Source organism: Glycine max, chromosome 15 (assembly GCF_000004515.6).
Source record: "Glycine max cultivar Williams 82 chromosome 15, Glycine_max_v4.0, whole genome shotgun sequence".
Taxonomy (NCBI): Eukaryota; Viridiplantae; Streptophyta; class Magnoliopsida; order Fabales; family Fabaceae; genus Glycine; species Glycine max.
The window spans coordinates 24,267,542-24,279,234 of record NC_038251.2 but is presented as its reverse complement, the minus strand read 5'-3'; the positions used below and the strand labels follow the sequence as shown (position 1 = coordinate 24,279,234).

Here is an 11,693-nt window from a genome sequence, read left to right as displayed (position 1 = left end):
ACTTTTGAGCTAGAATGTGATGCCTCTGGAGTGGGAGTTGGAGCTGTATTGTTACAAGGTGGGCACCCTATTGCTTATTTTAGTGAAAAACTTCATAGTGCCACCCTCAACTACCCCACCTATGATAAAGAGCTTTATGCCTTAATAAGAGCCCTCCAAACTTGGGAACATTACCTTGTTTCCAAGGAATTTGTCATTCATAGTGATCATCAATCACTTAAGTACATTAGAGGGCAAAGCAAGTTAAACAAGAGGCATGCAAAATGGGTGGAGTACCTAGAGCAATTTCCATATGTTATAAAATGCAAAAAGGGAAAAACAAATGTGGTAGCTGATGCCCTCTCTAGGAGACACACATTGTTTTGCTCCCTAGGAGCTCAAATTTTAGGATTTGATAATATTAGGGACTTGTATGCTTTAGATGAACATTTCTCTCCCATTTACGAGAGTTGTGGGAAAAAGGCCCAAGATGGATTCTATTTGGTTGAGGGGTATTTGTTCAAAGAGGGAAAGCTTTGCATACTCCAAGGATCCATTAGGAAATTACTTGTGAAAGAGAGCCATGAGGGTGGGCTCATGGGCCACTTTGGGATAGACAAGATGCTTGGGAAATTACTTGTTGGAATGAATCTACAACATAACAAATAAATGTTGATTTCAATCTCAAATATACTCCAAATAAAACTTGATCATCAAAATTAAAAAGTATAGTTAGAGTTTTGTCACAATTACTTGCTCAAACACACTCCAATTTCTTTCACATCCTGAAGCACTGCAAGTTAAACTCAAAATTTTAATAGCTAGCTTCTGCAAATTTGAAGTTTGTTGATGCAATCCTTCCTAGGAAGGGACCAGTAACTAGAACCATGAGCAAGAGGCTCCAAGAAGATTGGGCTAGAGCTGCTGAAGAAGGCCCTAGGGTTCTCATGAACCTCAGGGTAGATTTCTGAGCCCATGGGCCAAGGTTGGGTCCAATTATCTTTGTACATATTAGACTAGGATGTCATTATATTTGGTCCTTGTATTTAGGGCTCCATATTGTAGGTTGGGTACCCTAGAAATATAGGATTTTTTCAGCCCTTGTATTTTAGAGCACCTAGACTAGTTTTTGTATTAGGGGTAGTTTTGTAATTTCACATGTACTAAGTGGATATTTGATGTGTGTGATTGGAAATAAATTTAATTGAATTGGTAGAAGCCCAATCCAATTAAATTTTAGAGGGGGAGGTGAGCATTTGCTTACTACACCCCATTGCCACATCATATAGTCACACATTGTGCATGTCCTTCATGCTTTTCATGCCTCATGACACCTAAGCACACTTAGTGGAGAATCTTGGAATTCATCTTGGATTAGTGGCCTGAACCATAACTAAAATTCACTAATCATAATTAGTCAAATTTTGGCTCCAAAGTTTGGCTCCACAAATTCAATTTCAAATTCAAGTGAAATTTGAATTTCCCTCCAATTTTGTGTGACACTTAGGCTATAAATAGAGGTCATGTGTGTGCATTTTTTAAAACTTTGATAATTTGAATATTAACTTCAGATTTTAGATCTCTTTTAGAGCACAAAATTTCGTGCTCTTCTCTCCCTCTCCCTTCATTCATCTTCTTCTTCCTCCAAGCTCTTATCCATGGCCTCCTATGGTGGTGAGCTTCTTCTAGACTCATCTTCTCCTTGAAGTGGCATCTCCTCTCTCTCTTCCTTCTCCATTCCGCTGCCATTCATCTTCCAAGAAGCAAAGGAATCCATTGATGAAGAAGATCCTAGGCCTACAAGCTCCAATGGAGCTTACATCATTTGTGACCCAAACATTCGCCACCAATATGCTCCAATACCAATTACCAACCAAGAGCATAACTTAGAATTCTGAATTATAACACTAATATATAAGAAATAGTATAGTATTTGTATTTATAATATGGTAAAAGTTTCTTACTAGGAGAATGAGTTTTCCTTTGAGCCATTGCAAAGTCAGAACCAAAGTGTTCAGCACCAATCTTGTAAAGATGCAACTCGGTTAGAATTTTCTATTGCACATCAAATTGTGGAATCAACTTCTTAATGCACTCAACCAAACCATTTGTGACCTCAAAATCAAACTCCAAGTCAGTGTTGTCATAAAAGAACTCTGGATTTAAGAAGTGGGTAGCTGCATGCAATGGCCTATGAAGCTGACAATTCCATCTTTTATCAATGATTGCAAACACATCTTTGTACTTGCTTTCATTGTTGTTGAAAGACTTGATAATTTTTTCTTTTGCCTTGTCCATTGCTTCATAAATATAGCCCATGGCTGATTTCTTTTCACCATCCACAAGACGAAGCACTTTCACAAGTGGAGCCATGACTTTAAGAGTGTAAACCACACTATTCCAAAAAGAAGGCATGAGAACTACCTTTGTAGCTTCTTTTCCCTTAGGCTCCTTAGATAGCTTGTTCAAGGTCCATTCATCAGAAGTAAACATCTTTCTAATATTTGCTTTCTTTTTGTGGAGCCTTTCCAAGGTTAGATAAGAAGTGGAAAATCTAGTAATAACATGTCTCACCAATTCCCTCTTGTTTGTAAAATTTCTCAACAAACTTAAGGTACTAGAATGGGCATAGATAAACCCAACTAGATTAATTCCCCTTCTAATTGTCTTCCTTATCAAGGGAAGCTTCCCAATATCTTCAAGCATCAAATCAATACAATGAGCTGCACAAGGAGTCCAATAAATATGTTTTCTTTTCTCCTCCAACAACTTACCCGCTAAAACATAGTTGCTCTCATTATCGATTACAACTTGAACAACATTCTCTTCTCCAACTTCCTCCACAATGGCATCAAGCAACTCAAAAAGCTTTTCACCTGTCTTTACAAAATCAGAGCCATCAACAGACTTCAAAAACATGGTACCAGCTTGAGAGTTAATAAAAAAATTAATGATGCATCTTTGTTTCCGATCAGTCCATGCATTAGACATAATAGTACAACCATACTTGACCCATTGCTCCTTGTGGCCTTTCATCAAATTTTCAGTATATTCAATTTCCTTCTTCAGGAATGGAACTCTGATGTCATGATAGCTAGGAATGGGCAAATGTGGCCCATATTGACCAATGGCTGCAACCATATTCTCAAAGCTTTTCAATTTAATGAGGTTGAATGACAAACCTGCTTGGTACCAAAAGCGAGCAATATGTTGATGCACCTTCAATACTTCATTCTTATCCATTGACTTTCTTATGTTCATTTGCCTCAACATCTCCATTTTTCTTCGATTGATTGCATTCTCTGGATTCTTACAAAATTTGTCCATTGGTCCTTTTGTAGTCCCACACTTTGTCTTTGCACTTGCAGTAGAATTACAAGAGTCCGCAAACTCATCTTCACTTCCATCACATCCAATTGGTTCACCAAATTCAAAATCTCTTATATTTGCCATATTACCACTGCCAGAAGTACTATAAGTGGTCCCACTTTTTTTGGTAGCCATATATTCCTTCAACTCTTCGACTACATTTGGTGGAGTTTTCTTGAAAGTTGCAACGTTACCTGACTTCCCAATCAGGTGTTGTTTGGCTCTGGTTATTCCTCCCTTTGTGATTTTTCCACAGAAATTACAAACAATGGTATTTGTATCTCCTTCCACCAGTGAATGACAATATTTCTAGCCTGGGTCTGTCTTATTTTTCCTTGTTGCACTTGCAGTAGCAACATTAGATGATGGTTCAACCATTTAAAAGAGGACTGAACAGAAAAAAAAAATTGTGGTGTCAAATAGAAAAAAAAATAAAAATGGGACTGTCAAAAGTAAAAAGAGGGTGTCAAATAGCAAAAGGGAAAAAAGCTGTAGAAAGAGAAAATGGGTGTCAAACAGAAAAAGCAAACCTAAAAAAAAAATAAAGCTTGCACCCACCATTGAGTTGGATCGCGATGTTCACTACGTGTGGGTCGTCGCCGCCATTCGCGTTGTGCTCGTCATCGTCGTTCGCGCCGTGGGTCGTCGCTGCTGGCTGCATTCTGTGTGCAGCAGGTCGCGCCTGGGTGTGGGGCATCGCGGCTGGTTGCGGGGGTCGCAACTAGGTTCCGGGGTCGCGCTTTTTGTTGGAGCTTGGAGGAGGGCTGCGTTCTGATTCAACCTTGTGTGGGAGGGGAGGGCTGTGCTTTTGATTAAGTTACCGGGTAGGGTTGGGTCGGGTTAGCCCAACTCCTACCGCGGGAAAAAAAAACAAAAAAAAGACACTATTTTCGCCATGCCGCCATATCCGCGATGACCGCCATGGCTATGGCGGCGACCATTTGAAAGCCGCCACGCCACCGCTATTCGGTGGCAGTTTTTCAAAAAACCGCCATGCCATTCTACTATTGTGTCGCCATGCCCGCCATTTAACAATACTGAATAAAAAATACTTAAAGTACATCAAACAATGATCTCAATCCCTAAGTCTAACAATTCTAAAATTCCTTAAACACTTAATGCTTCATCTCTAACTTAGTAAATATTTTGCCCATTCAATGCAAAAAAAAGTATTTACAATACGTTATAACATACTTTTGACTAAAATTTATTATTAAAATTCTAAGTTTCTTAAAGCTCTTTTTTCTCATGTTTTATTTATACTACTTATAAGTTTTAACTCTTTATTTCATCATTATTTTTTATCACATAGTTTAATATATTTTTTATTCTATTTTTTATTATCCCTCTTTCCCATTACTTTCTTCTTATCTCTTTCTTTTTCCACTTCTAACTAATAAACATCCCTTTGTCTACATGTCTTCTGTACTTTTTCTTAACCTCTCTTTTTTATAAATATTTTATAGCTATATCACTCAAAATGAACGTGAAAGAATGATCATTAAAATGATTCATGAAGTTTTTGGGTTTGTCACAATCACAAAATTGCATAGGAACCACTAAATTTTATCTACTTTAACAAAGTACCTGTCAATTTCTTTACCATTTTTAGAATGTTTGGTTCAAATCAATTATTCAAAGTGATTATATTTCCCCCAAATAAAATCAATCCAAATCAGACCCTTTCAATTCAACTACAACCAACAATGTAGCCAACACATTAAAATGAGAAGATATAATAAGTCGTACCTCTCATTTTGAGTATCTTCCTCTTGAGCTGCTTAGCACAAGCCTCACAATGCATACTTATCTTAAGTTCTACAGTAACTGGTTCACTAGCCTGGAACAAAAACCAATTATGTTATTTATTGATTGAATATGTATATGTATATCAGTATATATAATATACTTCGATTTAGCTTAATTTTCTTTGCTTTGGCAACCAGGAAAATAAAAATCCTGTGATACCTGAGAAGTAACAGCTTCTGGTATAGGTTCTCCTTCTGCTGCTTCTGGCAGTGGAGATATAACTTGGGCTCTTTTCTTTGTTTTCTTTGAAATTATGTTGCAGATTGCTTGAGGCTCCACTATTCCCTTTATGGTCACTTCATTTTCAGCCATATCAATCACCACTCCCCAAACTCCTATTATAGGAGATAAATACAAATTAATGAAGATGAGTGGATATGCATATGCATGAGATGAGGAATATTCAAAAGCAAAGAGATAGATAGCATAATAGAACCTCTCATTTTCATAATAGATTTTTTAATTTTCTTGGCACATCCTTTGCAATGTAAGTCAACAAACAACACACACGGAGATTGTGGTTTAGGCTCTTTCTTCTCTTCTGGATTTTCCTCTGGCTTAGACTCAGCCTTTGGTGATTCCTACCAATATAAATAAAAAGTACAACAGCGTATTGTGAGTTCTAGCCCACAGAAATTTGTAAGAAGGTTAACTGATATCAATGAGAAAGCATAATGCCAAAACTGAAGGCTCACTTGTTTTGCTTCCTCACCCATTTGCTCTTTGAATTGAGATGAGAAATCAACTTAGAATTTTGATTTTTTGGAGAAAAAAGGGCTTAAAAATATAAGAGATGAAGTTGGTTAAAAAGTTTAGAAAACAGTTACAAAGAAAAGAAAGGGTAGGGTATCACACTCGGGGTATGATAAGTGGGTGATGGGTAACTAGCATATGAAGCCAAACTAAGATATTCCCAAGCACATGCAGTGTCACTAACAACACAAAGAAAGTACTCCTAGTTTAATAATATTTCTTTTGGAATTGTTTTCAAACTTCAAGGTTGACGGTGAAAAGGGGAGAATTCGATGGAGCATGGTTATCATATTTATAGACAGGGAGGAGATTAATAGTGGTTCATGTCATGGCGAAGAGAAAGAGAGAAAAAGGTCGTTGCTTTTTTAAAATGAAAATACTTTGCCGACTAGTAGATTTTTCATGACAAGGTGGTGAAGTGTCAATTTGTTAGACATGCATGGCATGTGTATATAGTGTATGTGACACCTCGTTTGCACAACTTGGAGAATTACATAGATTTGTAAATTACCATCCCGCATAGATGTGCATCTTTGGGGTATGAGTATTGAGTACCTATTCTGTATTTTACATATAATACATAGATTTGTAAATTACCTTCCCACGCAGATGTCAGGTTGGAGATATTCCCAATTTAAAAAAAAAATACACATGCAACTCCAAATTAACTTGTCAAATTATTAAATTTTACTTTAATCATTACTAGGCATGAAACATACTATTCAAACTAATTAGCTTTTTGCTACATAAACCGTTAAAGTCAAACTCGTTAATTTGACTACCAAGTTAATCCAGCAAACAATCAAAATAACTTCAAGCAAATAATATATTTAATTCTCAATAAATTATGGGTCAGAGACTCGATTCCTTTGTAGTTTTGTTATGGTTGTAACCAGTATCTCTTGGCTTTAACAGTAAAAAACAGACTAATCATAATTTTGGGAAGTAAAAAAATAAAAACTTTTAATCAACACATAGGGGCAATTCACTACACTTGTATTATCTCATCATGTATGTATGAATGTTCTAACCTGAAGACTGATGCAAGGATGTTGTGTTCAGTTCCACAATGTTTTTTGTGTTAAAATTTGAGAAGACTCTTAGCTCTCTTAATGACTGAGAGTGAGACCAGAGTATCTAATGAAAACTGAGGACCCTTGTCTAAACATGATTAATAATAACATCATATATCAGCGGTTTTGTTAGAAAGAAATCTACACTCGTTACTACCAATGGGGGTTGCGTTTAGCAGGAGAGTTAAGCTCCATTAATAACACTGGCCTACAGAGTGGTTAAGTTGACAACATTCAAAGGTAGCCAACACATTTCTACATGAAAAATATCCAACACTATCTTTGATATTTCTTGAAAAAAATGTGAATTGTTTCTTTATTTAGTTAGGATTATGAAGATTAGTGCTTTATGTTTTGTATCACACTGCAACACATCACAAATTGATAATACACAATAAAATATCATCTGAAGTTTCTATTCTCTCAATTTCCTCCCTCAATACCTAAAACATAACCCTGTAATTTCAACACATATATTGAGCCTTCATAGACTTTTTCTGATATGAGTTACCTGACTTCCTCCTTGCACAACCATTGATGAAGCTTAGGATTTTTGCTGTCAGCAGGGTGCAGAAAGCTAGAAGACAACAGTCAAACAAAAATAAGGAAAATCGATAGATGTACTCCTCCCTAATACACATTGCAATAGAACCCAGACCCCATTGGATGATATCCATTGATGGGACTAGTCGCCATCTTGGCCCACAAAGGAATGTGTGCCAAAGAGCATCCAAACAACTATATAAAGTTCACATGATCAACACGGGTACAACTTTTAAACTTGGCCAAATCAAACCAGTATCTCTAATCAAATGCCATTTATATTCATGTTTTAAAAAATGTATGAGAAACTAACAACATGTTCCCAAAAGATAAAGCCCCCTAAAATACCAAAGAAAATTAAAACACTTTTTCTATATGACTTTTTTTTATACCAGAAATTTCTTCATGCTACTACCATTTTTATTTTTAAAATCTTGACACACGTCCAAGATATAATTTATCTCAGCCCAATATGGGAGCATTGATGAACAAATTAGACACACTTTCAACTAGCAATATTTCTTCATAGCATACCTTATCCTTAGAGAAGGTTTAGTAGCAAGCAATAACAATAAAAGGTGCCAACCAGCTCCCCAGTTCCTATCAAGTATCTGCAAGAAATTAGAAAGGCATCAAAAGACTTGAAAACAAGAATGTAACCCTAAATAAATATCAAGCATCTTTCAATGAAGAATAAACTTACTTGTAATCCAGCATTTCCATAAGGGGAACTTCTGCCAAGGATTTCCAACATAAACTCCCACAGACATGAAGGATCATACTCCTGAAGATGAGACATGAATTATCATTAGAAAGTTCACATCAATGCATGACCCTTTTCCTCTGGATAGATGAAAAGAATAGGCAGCATAGAAACATTTGATGTATTAGGTATCTGAAAAAAGGTGACAAAGTGATGTATAGAAATGAAATATTTGTTAAAAGAAAGGATTAAGTCTGGTAAAATAATTCTATATCAATTTAGAGTAAACAAATGATTGTCAGAGTAAGTCACCCAATATCTTACTCTATGGTAAGATTAGATATATAACACAATGCTAACTTTAGGATGAGTATCCACCTACAGTTTGTCCTTCAACTAATCTTTCCTGAGTGATCTGCTAAGGATCATGATCATTAACCATTAATTTTTATTAAAACGACACTAATTTCATAAACTACTCAATTCAAATTTTCATGATAATGGTTTATGTCCTGCTATCAATGAATATGTGTATGTGTCTCTAGAGCATTTAGGTCAACTAGTTTTTTTTTCCTTCAAAAAAAGCTTGAGTTCTTTTTAAACATCCAAGAGGCTAAAATTGAATAAAAGAATTATCTTTTCATACCTTTGTGAGGAACGATTTGAACTTTGCAAAAATCAAAGGATCCATAAGTTACTCGTTGTGCCACTGCGACGAGTATGTAAATGAATATATCGATGCTTTGGCCATCGCTGCTAAACAGAAACAGCCACGACACTACACCAAATCTCTGATTCTGAAGTTGTCTTCAATTCAGCTCACTCGCGATCACGAGCAATGGCGACGGACACAAGGCCTCGAGGCGCAGCCGTAGGGGTTCGAGAGAAGAGAATTCGAGAGAGAAGGTTAACAAATTCAAGTGACCTCAAGAGACAGAGAGAGGGGTATATCGAAAGGTTATGGGTGTCATGAAAGAGGAAAGGAGAAGTGAGAGAGGAAGAGAGAAGGGTTGGGGTGTATGAAAAAGGAAAAAGGGTAAAATGAACAATTCGTTATGGCTGGTAATGCCAATAGCAAATCTGGTAGTGGGAATAACAATGCCCAACTTTACAACACCTAAGCATGCTACTTCTAAAATTAGGGCGTTGCTAGGTGCACCCAGCAATTCAATGAAGTACCAATATTACCCTTCATTTAAAAAATAGAAGATAATATATTTAAAAAAAAGCCTTTCTTTTTCTTCCGCGCCAACTTTCTTCTTCCTCTGTTTTCCTCCGTTGCCCGTGCACCCAGCAATCTTCCATTTCAAATTTGCTTCCCGTTTGGCTTCTTCTTCCTCCGCGCCATTCGTTTCTTCTCGTCTGGCTTCTTCTCCTCCGTGTTGGCTTTCATTATCCCCGGCTTCCCCTCCATTGGGTTCTTCCTCCATTGGCTTTCTTTGTTTGTTTCCTTCCGCCATCCAGGTTAGTGTTCTAACCTCGTATCTCTGTGAATCATGTAAATGGTCATAGGATAGACGACATTAGTGACATGTGGTGCTTGAGGTTGAAGACGAAGGTTCTTCCGTGGAGAAGAACCTTCTTCCGTAGGCTACCTCTCCTTCTCGTGGAAGAACCTGCAGAGCCTTATTCCGCAGGCTACCTGTCCTTCTCGCGGAAGAACCTGCAGAGCCTTCTTCCGCGGACCATGTTTTGTTGTATATTGGTTTTTTTTCTTGAAAATTATGTCTGAACCACCAATTTATTGATATTATTAGTATGTTTTTTATTTATTTGCTATTACAAAGTGTATATGTATATGAGAAATGAGAAATTGTTGTCTTTGATATATGAATTAGATGCAGATATTGTATAAGGCAAATTTTTTATTAATGAACCTAGGTTGTGACTTATATGTATTATATGGTTGTTTGAGGCTTTAAGGTTTGTATATGTATGTGGTGATTTTGTTTTTCATGCACCCTTGGTTGTTGCATTTGATGCACCCTTGGTGGTTGTTTGTATTGCACCCTAGATGGTGATGAAAGATAGCTTTCATGCACCCTTAGTGACCAAAAAAGAAAAACATCCAGTGTATATGCTGGAATAAGCTACAAATAAATGAATCTCCTAACTCTAGCAAATTCTTGTGTGTACATTAGTGAGAAACATACAAAACATGTGTTTGAACAAATTAGTAATGACAAAGCTTTGTTTCTAATTATTTGAATATTTAATTTGAGCGAAAAAAGTAAATGTTCTTCATGATTTCTGATCATGGTTAGAACACGAGGTTTAGGTCGTGCGTTAGGAACTGGTAGAGGTAGAGGCATTAGTGAGGATGTGCATCACGCTGATGTTCCTCGACGTTGCATGCCTACTGCTTCAGCACGCAGGCAACGGGTTCATGTGCGTGAGGACGTTACAGAGAGACCTGAGGATGTGCCTCAGTTGCATGAGGATGTTCCTCATGTGTCTGATGCTACCCCAGAGATGACAGGTGCCGTCGATGTTGTTCACACAGAGGGAGTGACTACTGATGGGAGCTTGGGGTCACCTGCTGCAGATGAGGGATTCCCCGGTGGGCCACGCGACCCATCGGTTTTGACCGGTTTTGCTTAGCATGTCGCACACAGCATTTGGAGTGGATAGGTACGTACTTTTTAATGTTGAGTAATTACATAAAAATTATTTGTAGTTGGATTGTTTTTTATATACACGTTATTATAAATTGTTATTCAATTTAGGAACGACCCGATCTGAAGTTAGTCTCCCATGGTAGAAAAGTAGATAAAATTGGGAGACCAGCGCCTGAGATCGAAGGCATGATTGCTGCCACCGGATTGAGTCCACTGATCAGGTGTTCTGTTATCACCACTGATCCTGGACTCATATTCGCCTTCGTCGAGAGGTGGCATCGTGAGACTAGCACGTTCCACCTGCCAGTTGGCGAGTTGACGATCACGCTGGATGATGTGGCGTCACTCCTACACGTTCCCATCACTGGCGCGTTGCATAAGTTCGAGCCGCTGATTACTTCATACGCGATTGGTCTACTGACGAAGCTTCTTAAGGTGAGTCATGAGGAGGCTACAGCTAAGACCCGATAGGCTGGTAGGCCTCATGTACGGTTGGGGTGGCTTTGGGACGTGTATGAGAGCCAGTGCAGGGCCAGACGATGGGTTGTAGCAGCCCGCACGTATCTGCTCCACTTGGTGGGTTGTACTCTTTTTGCCAACAAGAGTTCAACCCATGTACATGTCGTGCACCTAGAGGCTTTTAAGGACCTGGCCTAGGCAGGGGGATTCGCCTAGGGAGCGGCTGCATTGGTCCACACGTACAAGCATATGAACGACGCGTCGCAAGCCTCTACACGACAGGTGGGCTGTTACATTACACTTCTTCAGGTACGTATTATTACTGATAATTTAAATTGAAGTAGCATTGAATCCCTTTTTTTTTATTGATGTTCACTATGTGTTTGT

General features: G+C 37.8%; 1 protein-coding gene across 2 annotated transcripts; it reads right to left on the bottom strand.

The window, feature by feature from the left end:
* Positions 1-4,688: 4,688 nt before the first annotated feature.
* Positions 4,689-9,337, bottom strand: LOC100801423 (uncharacterized). Of its 2 annotated transcripts, XM_041009739.1 has the most exons (7): positions 8,876-9,337; positions 8,230-8,310; positions 8,061-8,137; positions 7,495-7,560; positions 5,594-5,738; positions 5,317-5,492; positions 4,689-5,188 (listed from the first exon to the last, which is right to left on the bottom strand). In XM_041009739.1, exons 1-5 carry the CDS (start codon positions 8,918-8,920, stop codon positions 5,603-5,605), a joined length of 405 nt encoding a protein of 134 aa, XP_040865673.1. In that variant the 5' UTR covers positions 8,921-9,337; the 3' UTR covers positions 4,689-5,188; positions 5,317-5,492; positions 5,594-5,602. The 2 variants fall into 2 exon arrangements, with proteins under 2 accessions (XP_040865673.1, XP_014623003.1); XM_014767517.3 differs by lacking the exons at positions 7,495-7,560; positions 8,061-8,137; positions 8,230-8,310; positions 8,876-9,337 and adding an exon at positions 5,853-7,449.
* Positions 9,338-11,693: the final 2,356 nt, after the last annotated feature.

What these genes read in the sequence shown, in the direction of transcription:
- LOC100801423 (XM_014767517.3), bottom strand. Translation starts at nt 5,873, where the DNA reads ATGGGTGAGGAAGCAAAACAA. An exon ending in TGGGTGAGGAAGCAAAACAA is followed by an intron (nt 5,739 to 5,852) that starts GTGAGCCTTCAG and finishes TTATATTGGTAG; the next exon opens with GAATCACCAAAGGCTGAGTC. An exon ending in CAGAAGCTGTTACTTCTCAG is followed by an intron (nt 5,189 to 5,316) that starts GTATCACAGGAT and finishes TTTTTGTTCCAG; the next exon opens with GCTAGTGAACCAGTTACTGT.